We start from the raw sequence: 13,482 nt of genomic DNA, 5'->3' as shown, positions 1-13,482 counted from the left end.
GACCTCAACGGTAGGACACAGGAGTTAGTTATGATCCATTTCAAAACCTGCCTGATTTCAGGAGCAAGCACGGGAGAGCAGGTGTAAGTCAGTTTTGTTGCTCAAGCACATTATTGAGAAGCACCTATGTCTTTCTAAAGCAATATAAACAGAGTCAGAAGTGTAGGTTTTCTACAGAAGGGGTGTTGCTAGAGTTAGATATGGAAAATCACAGCACCCTTCATATATTATACTGCCCATCTTTCTTATCAAGTTCTCATTATCTGACAAAACACCTCAAACTACTTCATTGTTATTCATTCTAATAAAACTTATACAAATGATCATTACCACTGAGTCTTAGCTACGTAAGAGAAAGCCAAGCTATTTTACATTGATCCTGCATACACAGCTATCCTTCATTGTACCAACTTCAGTCACTTTCTGTGGGATCTGACTAGAGACCAGGGAGAATTACATAGCTTTAGTTACCAGTATGATTTCTGGGATCAAGGCCATACTCAAATAACTGAGGGAGAATTACATAGCTTTAGTTACCAGTATGATTTCTGGGATCAAGGCCATACTCAAATAACTGCCAGTCCTCCGTATTGCACTGCGGAAAGACCTTTCAGGATGTGTGTTGCTTGAATTTCCAGCATCTGCAGAATTCCTGTTGTTTGCAGAGAATGGGATCTTCTTTCACCCAAAAGGTGTTAGTGGTCTGTTGTAATGCAAATTATTTTCCATGGCCAGTCAAAAAGTCAACAACAAGGACATGCAGAAAGGAATTTGTAGTGGTGATAGTGCTACCTCTTTGTGTGATAAAGCATTCAGATGCTTTTGCCAGCATGCCCTATAGGGAGTGAGATTGTGCTAGACTCAGCCCATTGTGCAAACGCAGCTCCCGTGGGACTTACCAGCCCAGACTCCCAATCCATATATGGAGGGGCAAACAGAGTGATCCTCTGCATGTAAGCGGTGCCCTGTGACAAAGTGAGGTGTCTTAGTGGGACAGCTAAGGGCTTGGATGGTTTTCTGCTAAGAACATGGCCCCAAAGCCATTCAAATAGCTTTTGATTTTTAAATGAGATAATTTTTTAAAAAATTAAAAAACACTAATACCTTAAAATACCAACAAATAATTCAAACATTAAAATAATGGGGCCACTGTATCCCAACTATGGGCGGTATATACCAGAGTCCAATGGAGAAAACAACAAAGCGGGACAGAAGGTGTATTGGTATTAGAACTCACATTCACGTCAGGCTTTTATATTAGCTAGATGTCAGTCAGCTTGATCTGCCCCGGTAAAAGCAAATTATATGATGCATTTAGGGACACAATGTCCACACGGTTTTTTAAGTAGTGCACAGAATCAGGATTCAAGCAAAACAGAATGAAGACTGCTCTCTGTCATCTTGGACTTTGTTCTTGAGTGTGTAGAATGTCTGATTGCATGTTTACAACGAAAGAAATTTAGGCTAAAGGTTAAATGTCAGTAACGCCTGTTTTCAAGACAAAACTTTGTAGCATGCTAGAGATCCTGACATTACTGTAAGTTCATAACATTACAATTATCAGGTAATGTGTCATCCAAACACAAAACTACAGTGAAATTGTAAAAGCAGAAGGCACAAAGAAAATCAGCAATCTACCTCATATCGACAATTTCTAGTTGTGTGAAGTTGTAACTCTGGTACAGAATTATCATTCTCAGGCCTCGTTCTGTGCAGTTTGGCATAGATCACAGTGGAAGATGGTACACTGAAATTAAAACTCAGCATGTAAAAACAATATCAACATATAAAGTTGTTATGGATCTTTTTTTTTAAAGATATAAAGCAAAAAAATAATGGCTTGTCAAGCTTAAAAGGCCTTTTACAAGCAATTTGACAGATGAGACACAATTCTCATTTTTAGTCTCATCATCTAGCTCCTGTCAATTGTAAAACTCAAACCTGCAGGCAGATATTTGCAATCAGTCAAGGAGTTCAGCACTCCCACACAAACACCAAACTCCTGACACTGCTGGCAAAGTTTAACCATTTTCTAATTGCACTCCAACTTTTGGAACCTGTTGATCAAACCTTAACCAGGTTAGATCAAAATCAAGTCATTTTAAGTGATACAAGTTAGATGTTAAAAAAAATTGTAGAATTTAATTGATTTTAACAGCCTCTAAAAGTTTTTGATTGTCAGACACATTCAGTCTTTGACAGCCTTGACAGTTGACAAGGATCTGGGGCATGGCTTTACTGCCTGTGTTTCCCCTCAGGCATGTCGTGGGCAGGGATTATTCTGGCTTGCCCATATGCAGCATGACATCTTGCTTGGCACTCACTTTGTGCAAAGCATTCCTGTCAGTATCTGTATCTTATTTACGAAGTAATTTGCTAAAGGCAAAATTTTTGCTATGCTTACAACTATGCAATCACTGCTGACAGCATGTTTTGGTCAAGTAGTTTAAATATGGTTTAAAAAAATCATTAGAGATAGTCAAGGGCTCCATTAAGTCTGCACTGAAAACGTTCATTAGTTTGAAACAGCACATACTAAATCTTGATAAAGTTCTATTTGCTCCCTTTCAAACAAAAATGCCTGATAAAAGAAAGAATTATGAGCCTCCTTTAAAAGTGATAAGGCATTGCTTGTTATATATGTGATAAAGCATCCTTTGGAGTGCTCCAGATGACTATCAGTGCTGACATTCCTCATATAGCTCAGCTGCATTCCCAATAATGAAATGTATCTTTCAATTCACAAATTGCATTAAAACATTTCCGTGGGAAGCACCACAGTACTTTCTAACTTGTAGCCTGAAAGTTCAGTGAATGCCAATTCCCATTACTTCAGCTGTTACCATTAATTCAACAGAGCTCCTTTCCACTAGGAGTTACTCCAGTGGCTGAGGAATTGGTGCAAGCATCAAGGTTTCAGGTTTCTGGATCCTTGGGATCTCTTGTGGAGAAGGTATTACCTGTACAAAAGGGATTACACCTGAACTTGGGGGGCGGGGGGGGGCAATATCCTAACGGGCAGATTTGCTTGAGCAGTTGAGGAGGGTTTAAACTAGCTTAGCAGGGGCATGGGAACCAGAGTGATAGGTCAGAGGATAAGGCAGACGGTGGAAAGGTAGAGAGACTATGAGGAAGAATAGGCAGTGGACGGGTTGAGATGTTTTTACTTTAATGCAAAAACTATTAGGAACAACTTTGATGAACTTTAAGAGCATGGATCAGTAGATGCAACAATGATGTCGTAGTCATTACAGAGACCTGGCTGTCACATGGGCAGGAGTGGCTGCTGGATGTTCTGGGCTAGTTGTTTCAAAAGGGACAGGGAGGGAGATAAATAAAAGAGGTGAAGGAGTGGAATTGCTGATCAGTGATAGTATCACAGCTGCAGAAAGGAAGTACTTTGTGCAGAGATTGCCTATTGAGTCCGTGTGGGTGGAAGTCAGATCCAGGAAGCGAGCAATCACTCTATTTGGAGTATTCTATAGTCTTCCATAGCAACAGAGATACCGAGGAACAGACCTGGAGGCTGATTTTGAAGAGGTGCAAAAATAACAGGGTTGTTCTCATGGGGACTTTAACTTCCCTAATAATGACTGACACCTCCTTAGTGCAAAAGGTTTGAAAGGGGTGTAATTTGTTAGTTGCGTCCAGGAAGGATTCCTGACTCAACAAGCAGACAGACCAATTAGAGAAGGGGCTATATCGGATTTGGTGCTAGACAATGAATCAGATCAGGTGTCAGATCTATCAGTCAGAGAGCATTTCAGAGACAGTGACCACAACTCCATGACCTTTATTATGGCCTTGGAGAGGGACAGGTGCAGATGGTGTGGGAAAGTATTTAATTAGGGGAAGGTGGATAATAACGCTATTATCAAGGAACTGGGGAGCATAAGCGGGGAAGGAATGTACTAAAGTAAATGCACAACAGAAATATGGAGGTTGATTAGGGAGCACTTGCTGGGGATTCTGGGAAAGGACGGGAGGCTGAAAGAACCAGGGTTGACAAGGGATGTGGAACACCTAAACAAAAGGAAGAAAGGAGCTTACTTAAGGCTAAAGTAGTAAGGATCATGCAGGGCTCTAGAGAGTTACACGGTACCAGAAAGGAGCTGAAGAATGGATTTAGGAAAGCTAGAAGGGGGCATGAGAAGGCCTTGGTGGGTAGGATGAAGGAAAACTCTAAGGTGTTCTACACATTTGTAAAGAACAGGAGGATGGCCAGAGTGAGGAATAGGAGAGGAAACGTGCCTGGAGTCAGAGGAGGTAGGGGAGGTCCTTAATGAATACTTAGCTTCAGAATTCACCACCTCTCACTGGCTGTTGTGCCTTTTTGTAATGAGTTTTTTGTCCTCACTGGCCACAGAAATACTGCCAAATGAATGGTGGATGGCAAATATTATGGCTTTGTTCAAGAAAGCGAGTAAGAATAACCCTGGGTATTATGGGCCTGCGAGTCTTATTTCAGTGGTGGGCAAATTATCGGAGAGGATTCTTAGAGACAGGATTTACGAGTATTTGGAGAAACATATTCTGATTAGGAGTATCTCCCCCACCCCTTTATCTTTCCCCTTACTGGTTTTTCACCTGGAACCTACCAGCCTTCTCCTTCCCACCCTCCCCCTACCTTCTTTATAGGGCCTCTGCCCCTTCCCTCTACAGTCCTGGCGAAGGGTTCCAGCCCGAAACGTCGACTCATCGTTTCCACGGATACTGCCCAACATGCTGAGTTCCTCCAGCATGTTGTGAGTGTTGCTTTGACCCCAGCATCTGCAGAGTATTTTGTGTTTATTATTCTGATTAGCCATAGTCAACATGGCTTTATAAGAGACAGGGTGATTGAATACTTTGAGGATGTGACAAAGCACCTTGATAAATGCAGAGCAGTGAATGTGGTGTATATGGATTTTAATAAGGCACTTCATAAGGTTCCCAAGGATTCTGCTTGAAGGTTAGTGAGCAGAAATGTTCCACAAGGATCTGTTCTGGGATCCCTGCTCTTTGTGATTTTTATAAATTATCTAAATGAGTAAGTGGAAGGGCGGATTAGTTTGCAGATGACACAAAGTTAGTGGAGTTGTGGATAGTGTGGTGAGTTGTTGTAGGTTGCAACGGGACATTGATAGGATGCAGGACAGAGCTGAGAAGTGGCAGATGGAGTTCAACCCGGAAAAGTGTGGGGTGATTCATTTGGGAAGGTTATATCTGAAGGCAGAATATAGGATCAATGGCAATCCTTCATTAGCAAAGGGATTGAGTTCAAGAGCTGCAGGGTAATGCTACAGATCTATAAAACTTTGGTTAGACCACACTAGGAACATTGCGTTCAGCTCTGGTTGCCACATTCTGGGGAGGATGTGGAAGCTTTAGGGGGAATGTAAGGAGATTTATCAAGATGCTGCCTGGACTAGACGGCACGTCTTACAAAGATAAACGGAATGAGCTAGGACTTTTCTCTTTGGAGCAAAGGAGGAGGTGAGATGATTTGATAGAGATGTACAAGATGATAAGAGGCATAGAGTGAACAGCAGAGACTTTCCAAGGGCAGAAATGGTTAATATAGGGGTGTCATGATTTTAAAGTGATTGGAGGCAAGTATAGGGGCAAGTTCTTTACACAGGGAGTGGTGGGTAAGTAAAACACCTTGCTTGGGGTGGTGGTACAGCCAAATACATTAGGGGCACTTAAGAAACTATTAGGTAGGAACATAGTGCAGACAATAGGAAAATGGGGGAGGGGGGTTGTAGGAGGGAAGTGTTAGATTAATCTAAGAGTAGGTTAAAATGTCAGAACAACATTGTGAGCTGAAGGGCCTATATTGTGCTGTAATGTTCCATGTTCTGTTAGAGAGAAGAAAATACACAGATACACCATGAGAAACTCTACAACACTGTAATGAAAAAACTAAAAGGATATTGTGTCTTTTTGGCTTGTATTTTAAATAGTGTCTCAACTTTTAAAACAGAAGATCAAATGTAATTGCAGTAGCTACATATTCCTTACATAATTTAAAAAACCACAGCTAGACTGAAATCTGATTTAGTTTTTCTGACAGTGTCTTTTCTGATAAAAATATATTTGTAACGTTATCTATCCCTGTGTACAAGAGGCACATGACCAGAAGAAATCTTCGGTTTCTAAATATGATTTTATAACCTGGCGCAGGTTTCCGGATACTCTAACTTAATAGAGCTATGTTGCAAAAGCCTTGGGTGCAAAATTAGACACCGCTATAGCTTCTAACCCAGAGCAATAAAACCAATTCAGCCCAGCATGAAGGAGCAGCCCAACTAGCACCAGCAACTTTTGGACTTTCACAACCATAATGGCACCCCGTCTCCCCATCCCAGACTTCAAATTTATGCCCCTTCATACTGTCTGTTCCTCTTGAAATTGTATGTACTTTGAGGTCTCCCCTCAGTCTCTAACACTCCAGGGAAGACAATCTAAGTTCGTTCAGTCTCTTCTTATAGCCCATACTCTATAATTCAGGCAACATCCTGGTGAACATCTTCTGCATCTTCTCCACATCCTTCCTGTGGTGTGGGAACCAGAATGGCACAAAATGTGGCCTGACTAAAGTTTCATACAGCTGCAGCATGAAAGTTCTTTCTGCAGCTAAGGCTGAGGCACAAGGTCAACATTTTCTTGGGAAATAAGATGGCAAACAGAACATAAATGAGAATTTTTTTCTAAAATTAAAATAGTAGAAAAACATACTTCTATAAATATTACGAATGAAAACAAATTTATGCTATAAAATTATGTTAGATCTAACAGCTTATAAGTAAGACTGACCTTGTTGTCACGACAGAATCTTCATGTGACCATGGTACATGAAATCTGTACACATCTGCTGCCTTCCCTGTCAATTAGAAAGAGCCCCTTGTAACAATACTTCCAAATCAAGTTGCAATTATTTTCAGCAATCTAGATTACATGATAACAAAAACCAAGTTAAAGGTACTGCATTTTAAACTCTGCATTTTAAACAACAGTTAAACCATTCAGCATGAAAACATCACACATTTACAGGGTAGCTTGACAATCTATTCATGTCACTAATGTTGAAGTCTTTACATCTAATAAAAAAAAACTCACTTCCAATAGAAACTCTGGTTACCAAATATATCAGCAGAATTTTGCAGCAGTTTTTGATTCTTGAAGAACATATGAGAACCCTGGTGGGTCTGCTGAAACTGAGAAAGGGGCAAAACCCACTATAATAGATCCAAGGCAGTTCTCGAAGGCTCCTTGAATATTTGCACTATATATTTCCCTTCTCACTCACCAAGCAAGAAGAGATTATGAAATACTAGCAAAAGTACCCCTTACACAAAGACTTAACATTTGATGCCTTGCAAATCATTGCTGGCGACTTCAATCAGGCTTGAAGAAATCTCTTCCCAATAATCAGCAATATCACCTGCAGCACTAGGGGTCCCAACACATTCGATCACTGCAACGCTACCATCAGGAATGCTGACCATTCCAGACTGAGATTGCATTTTGGGAAATCTGATCATCTTGCTGTTCTCCTAACTACATACAGGCAAAGGCTAAAGAGCAAGGGTCCAGAGGTAAGGACAACAAAGAGGTGGCCGCAGGAGGCAGAGGAGCACCTATGGGATTGCTTCAAGTCGATGGACTGCGCCATGTTTAACGGTTCAAGGATCTGAACAAATACGCCACTGTTGTCATGGACTTCATAAAGACAGCTGTGGAAAAGAATGCCCCCACAAAATCATTCAGTCTTCCCAAACCAGAAGCCCTCGATCAACCAAGAAATACTCAATCTGCTGAAGGCCAGATCAGTGATGTTCAGGTGTGATGACCAATTAAAATACAAGAGATCCTGGCGTAACCTCCAGAAAGCCATCTCACATGAGAAATGGTAATTCCAGGCCAAATGAATCATAGAAGGATACTCTACAACTGTAGCAAGGCTCCCACAAAGTAAAACCAAATGAAATATGTGACAACAAGGTTTTGCTCCCAGTTGAGCTCAATGTCTTTTACGCTCTTATTGATCGACAAAATATGAATGCACCTTCACAAACTCCCACAGCTCCTGATGACCCTGTGACTTCAGTCTCTGAGACCAACATGAGAGTATCCTTCAGGAGGGTGAACCCACGGAAAGCATCTGACCTAGAAACTGGATTAGTCAAAATTTCTGTTACTGTGAATAGTTAAGTGAGTAGAAGACAAATTGATCTCTAAAAGTCATAAAGTTAAAGATGAAACATTCTTTTCGACACTTTAAGCAAGATTAGTGTATTATTTTTGTTTTGTACAATTTTACAGTGAAAACAGGAAAGGAGCACCATGCAAAGGTTCGGGCACCCAAAGAGATTTGAGCTCTCAGGTAACTTTTACCAAGGTCTCAGACCTTAATTAGCTTGTTAGGGCTATGACTTGTTCACAATCATTATTAGGAAAGGCCAGGTAATGCAAATTTCAAAGCTTTATAAATACCCTGACCCCTCAAACCTTGTCCCAACATATCAGCAGCCATGGGTACCTCTAAGCAGCTGCCTAGCACTCTGGAAATTAAAATAAATGATGCCCACAAAGCAGGAGAAGGCTATAAGAAGATAGCAAAGCATTTTCAGGTAGCTGTCTCCTCAGTTTTTAATGTAATTAAGAAATGGCAGTTAACAGGAACGGTGGATGTCAAGTTGAGGTCTGAAAGACCAAGAGAACTTTCCCAGAGAACTGCTCATAGGATTGCTAGAAAGGCAAATCAAAACCCCCGTTTGACTGCAAAAGACCTTCAGGAAGATTTAGCAGACTCTGGAGTGGAGGTGCACTGTTCTACCGTGCAGCAACACCTGCACAAATATGACCTTCGTGGAAGAGCCATCAGAAGAAAACCTTTCCTGCATCCTCACCACAAAATTCAGCGTCAGAAGTTTGCAAAGGAACATCTAAACAAGCCTGATGCATTTTGGAACCAAGTCCTGTGGACTGATGAAGTTAAAGTAGACCTTTTTGGCCGCAATGAGCAAAGGTATGTTTGGAGAAGAAAGGGTACAGAATTTCATGAAAGGAACACCTCTCCAACTGTTAAGCACAGGGGTGGATCGATCATGCTTTGGGCTTGTGTTGCAGCCAGTGGCACGGGGAACATTTCACTGGTAGAGAGAAGAATGAATTCAATTAAATACCAGCAAATTCTGGAAGCAAACTCACACAGTCTGTAAAAAAGCCGAAGATGAAAAGAGGATGGCTTCTACAACAGGATAATGATCCTAAACACACCTCAAAATCCACAATGGACTACCTCAAGAGGCGCAAGCTGAAGGTTTTGCCAAGGCCCTCACAGTCCCCTGACCTAAACATCATTGAAAATCCGTGAATAGACCTCAAAAGAGCAGTGCATGCAAGACAGCCCAAGAATCTCACAAAACTAGAAGCCTTTTGCAAGGAAGAATGGGCGAAAATTCCCTAAACAAGAATTGAAAGACTCTTAGCTGGCTACAGAATGCGTTTACAAGCTGTGATACTTGCCAAAGGGGGTGTTACTAAGTACTGACCATGCAGGGTGCCCAAACTTTTGCTTCAGGCCCTTTTCCTTTTTTGTTATTTTGAAATTGTAAAAAATGGAAATAAAAAAGTAATCTTGCTTAAAATATTAAAGAAATGTGTCATCTTTAACTTTATGCCTTTTGGAAATCAGATCATCTTTTACTCACTTAGCTATTCACTGTAACAGAAATTTTGACCGGGGGGGTGCCCAAACTTCTGTGTGTGTGTGTGTGTGCATGTGCGTGTGGGTATATACACACCCCAAGCATTTTGAAGAATGAAGCTTGACTATTGAGGTGACCACTGAGATTGAAATTATGATGCAGTTTAATGACTTACATTAAGAAATAATGAAACAACTTATTTTGTAATGATAACCTACCATCCAAATATTGGCATTGGCTTTCAATACGGATTTCAAAAGCCTGATGTACCTGAAATGAAAGACAAACATTATGTTTGTGAAAATCATGGATGGATCTCAGAAATAAATTTCTGTGCTCCACTATTCTCACTCTACAGTACCTGATTAAAGGACTGAAGCTGAACATTATGTATCAGACCTGAAGAGTTTATTGAAACTCTGTGAACAGAGGCACCTAAATGGAAATAATAAACTCAAGTTATTCAAAATTCAGTTACCCATGGACATAGTTAATGAAATAGTCAGCAAGAAATATAATTAAGAAAGATAATTACATACCAAATGACAAGACATGTGTTACTGGGGTAGATATTACTCTAGACCTTGCTGTTAGGTATTCACATTCCATACTGAACTATTAAAGAATTGACAAAAGAGGGTTACAGAATTAATAATCATTACTGATGCTTCGAAATTATGTTTCTTCACAGCTTAACCTTCTCTGCATAGAAAACAAAAATATTCTCAACTGCTTCTCAACACAGACATAGTGATGCTGTATTACCAGCAGTAGAAATTTGAAGACTCCAGTTAAACTCCACTTTCAAATGATACTCAATATTTTATTCTCTTATTTAGGAGGAATTTAATTTTGTTAGCCAAATTATATTGCATGGTAGGAAGCAGTAATATTATTATTATTTTCAGACACATGTCAGATAACTGCAGAACAAAAAGGTTATCACAGCACTGAGAACGTCATCATCAACAATGTCTCACTTGTCCTTCCACTGTCCACGCAAACCAGCCTCCCCTCCTCTGACTCAGTCTACACCTCCTGCTGCCTCAGGAAAGCATCGAACATGAACAAGGATCCCTCCCACCCCATTATTCTCTCTTCTCCCATCAGGCAAAAGGTACAGAAATTTGAAAGCTTGTACCACCAGCTCAAGGACAGCTTCTACCCTGCTGTTATGTACCCCTCAAACACTTAAAGGTGAACTCTTGATTACCCAATCTACCTCATTGTGCTCCTTACATATCATTTGTCAACCTGCACATTTTCTCTTCAACTGTAACATTATATTCTGCATCACACACAAAATGGTGGAGGAACCCTGCAAGTCAATAAACATCTATGGTGAGAAATAAAAGACTTGATGTTTCAGGGCAAGACCCTTCATCAGGAATCCATCACAGATGCTGCCTGACTTGCTGAGTTCCTCTGACATTTTGTGTGTGTTGCTCAAGATTTCTAGGATTCCCAGAATCTCGTGATTATATTCTTCACTCTCTTTTCCTTTTGACTATTTCTACAGACTTATGTACAGTATAGAGAGCATGCAAACAAACTTTTTTCACAGCACCTCCATACATATGACAATAATAAACTGATAATTCAAACAAAGTTAATTTTTTTAGGGATGATTAAAATGGAAATTGTGGGGTGGGAGACAGAAAGGAAGGTGTGGTATCACCATTGTTGAGACTTGCGAACATTTACAATATCCTTTGAATTTAATACTTGATTTGCATCCCACCAGAGGTTTGATGTGAAAGACTTTTATTCTCTATATAATGTATAAAGGTGATACAATGAAAATTTGAACAAAATCTTAAAAAATCAAGCTAGAAAGTGGATTTCACACATTTTTCGTTCACCAAATCAAAGCTGCATTTTCATGCAATGTCAAATTAGACGGGCAATAATAGAGAAAAAATCCTTGCTTTAAAACAAACTATTAACACGGTACATTTGCCCATACATGCAGTCGGACATGACTTGTGCTTCCATCAATGGCAACTGTTTGCTGACCCTGCAGCTGCCATGTCACTTGCTGCCTTGGATATATAATAAAGCAGGGAAAATGTAGGAGGGGGCAAAATAGAGGTGTGGTATACAAATGGAGGGGTTAGGAAAAGAAATAAAAGAACATGTTGGATTCTGATAGAACCTGAAAGCAATAAAGGCATTTAATTGTGCTTTGTGGCATTGCAACCATTGCATTCTGCAGTGACATAAACATAAACAGATGTTATCTTTCTTCATGCTCTCTGCCTATGTAAGGCAGCACACAAAAATTAACATGGAGTTTGTAAAGATAAAAATCAAATGTCCCAACAGGGATTTTTTAAACTTTGTTCCCAACTTGCTGGGCAATTTGTTCCACATTTTACTGTGAATGAAAGCTCAAGATCAGACCCCAATCTTTTGATCCAATTTATTTTGGCATGTCAAACTTACAACATTCCTTATCAACACATGCCCAAATGTCACCAGGGATCACAGGAATGCTGTGGTAAATCACTGGGACTTTAAGAGGAAATACACATAGTCACTTCAAAGCATGCACAAAATGTTTTTATACTTAATTTAAACATCAAGAAAAAAAACCCAAAAGGCTTTTTTTTTAATTAACTAATCCAGTTTCTTGGTGCAACTTTTTTTGACCTAAAAAATCCATACTGAGTAAAACTTGCTGAATATAGCATAAGCACACATTTCTTCAAAACAACTAAAGGTTTACTGATCTACTGGGAATTCACTCAATGATTTTGAAACAAATTTCATTGATTAAAAAACGCTAACCAATCTGAAATCCCCATATGAAATAATAGGACGTCACTGTCCACATGCAGTGGAAAGACATCTATAAGAGTTTTGTATTATGGAGGTCGGTATTGAAGCAGTGTAGAGTTGTCACCTGCTACTTTGCAAAAAAAAAAATTAAATTTGTCCAGATCATGATCCAGTTATTTTTATTAAACAAACATACACACAAGGAGCACCAAAAAATTTTAGATAGAATCTTTGCACTGTATTGCATTTGTCAATTTTTGGAAGAAATATCAATCTCTACGATCTGCACAGCGCACATGTCAAATCCTGCTGAATTACACAGATTTATTGGTTTTGTATTAAACCTCTTGAGCTGTCAACTTCAGAAAGTTTATCTTACAGTTTACGATGCTAACAACAGGAACTCTGCAGATGCTGGAAATTCAAGCAACACATATCAAAGTTGCTGGTGAACGCAGCAAGCCAGGCAGCATCTGTAGGAAGAGGTGCAGTCGACGTTTCAGGCCGAGACCCTTCGTCAGGACTAACTGAAGGAAGAGTGAGTAAGGGATTTGAAAGTTGGAGGGGGAGGGGGAGATCCAAAATGATAGGAGAAGACAGGAGGGGGAAGGATGGAGTCAAGAGCTGGACAGGTGATTGGCAAAGGGGATACGAGAGGATCATGGGACAGAAGGTCCAGGAAGAAAGACAAGGGGGGGGGGGAACCCAGAGGATGGGCAAGAGGCATATTCAGAGGGACAGAGGGAGAAAAAGGAGAGTGACAGAAAGAATGTGTGCATAAAAATAAGTAACAGATGGGGTATGAGGGGGAGGTGGGGCCTTATCGGAAGTTAGAGAAGTCGATGTTCATGCCATCAGGTTGGAGGCTACCCAGACGGAATATAAGGTGTTGTTCTTCCAACCTGAGTGTGGCTTCATCTTTACAGTAGAGGAGGCCGTGGATAGACATGTCAGAATGGGAATGGGATGTGGAATTAAAATGTGTGGCCACTGGGAGATCCTGCTT

General features: G+C 40.3%; 1 protein-coding gene across 3 annotated transcripts in view; it reads right to left on the bottom strand.

Moving 5' to 3' along the window:
* Positions 1 to 13,482, bottom strand: part of pgap1 (post-GPI attachment to proteins inositol deacylase 1) — a 114,693-nt gene that overhangs the window by 56,275 nt on the left and 44,936 nt on the right. For all 3 annotated transcript variants that reach the window (XM_063051947.1, XM_063051948.1, XM_063051949.1), the window contains 5 exons: positions 10,235 to 10,310; positions 10,057 to 10,130; positions 9,914 to 9,965; positions 6,799 to 6,865; positions 1,639 to 1,747 (listed from right to left, as the gene is read on the bottom strand). In XM_063051947.1, coding sequence (XP_062908017.1) covers positions 1,639 to 1,747; positions 6,799 to 6,865; positions 9,914 to 9,965; positions 10,057 to 10,130; positions 10,235 to 10,310 — 378 coding nt within the window. The remainder of the gene's footprint in view (positions 1 to 1,638; positions 1,748 to 6,798; positions 6,866 to 9,913; positions 9,966 to 10,056; positions 10,131 to 10,234; positions 10,311 to 13,482) is intronic.

This window comes from Mobula hypostoma, chromosome 6 (assembly GCF_963921235.1).
Source record: "Mobula hypostoma chromosome 6, sMobHyp1.1, whole genome shotgun sequence".
NCBI lineage: Eukaryota > Metazoa > Chordata > Chondrichthyes > Myliobatiformes > Myliobatidae > Mobula > Mobula hypostoma.
The sequence above is the reverse complement of the archived record's forward strand: the minus strand, read 5'-3'. Positions and strand labels throughout refer to the sequence as shown.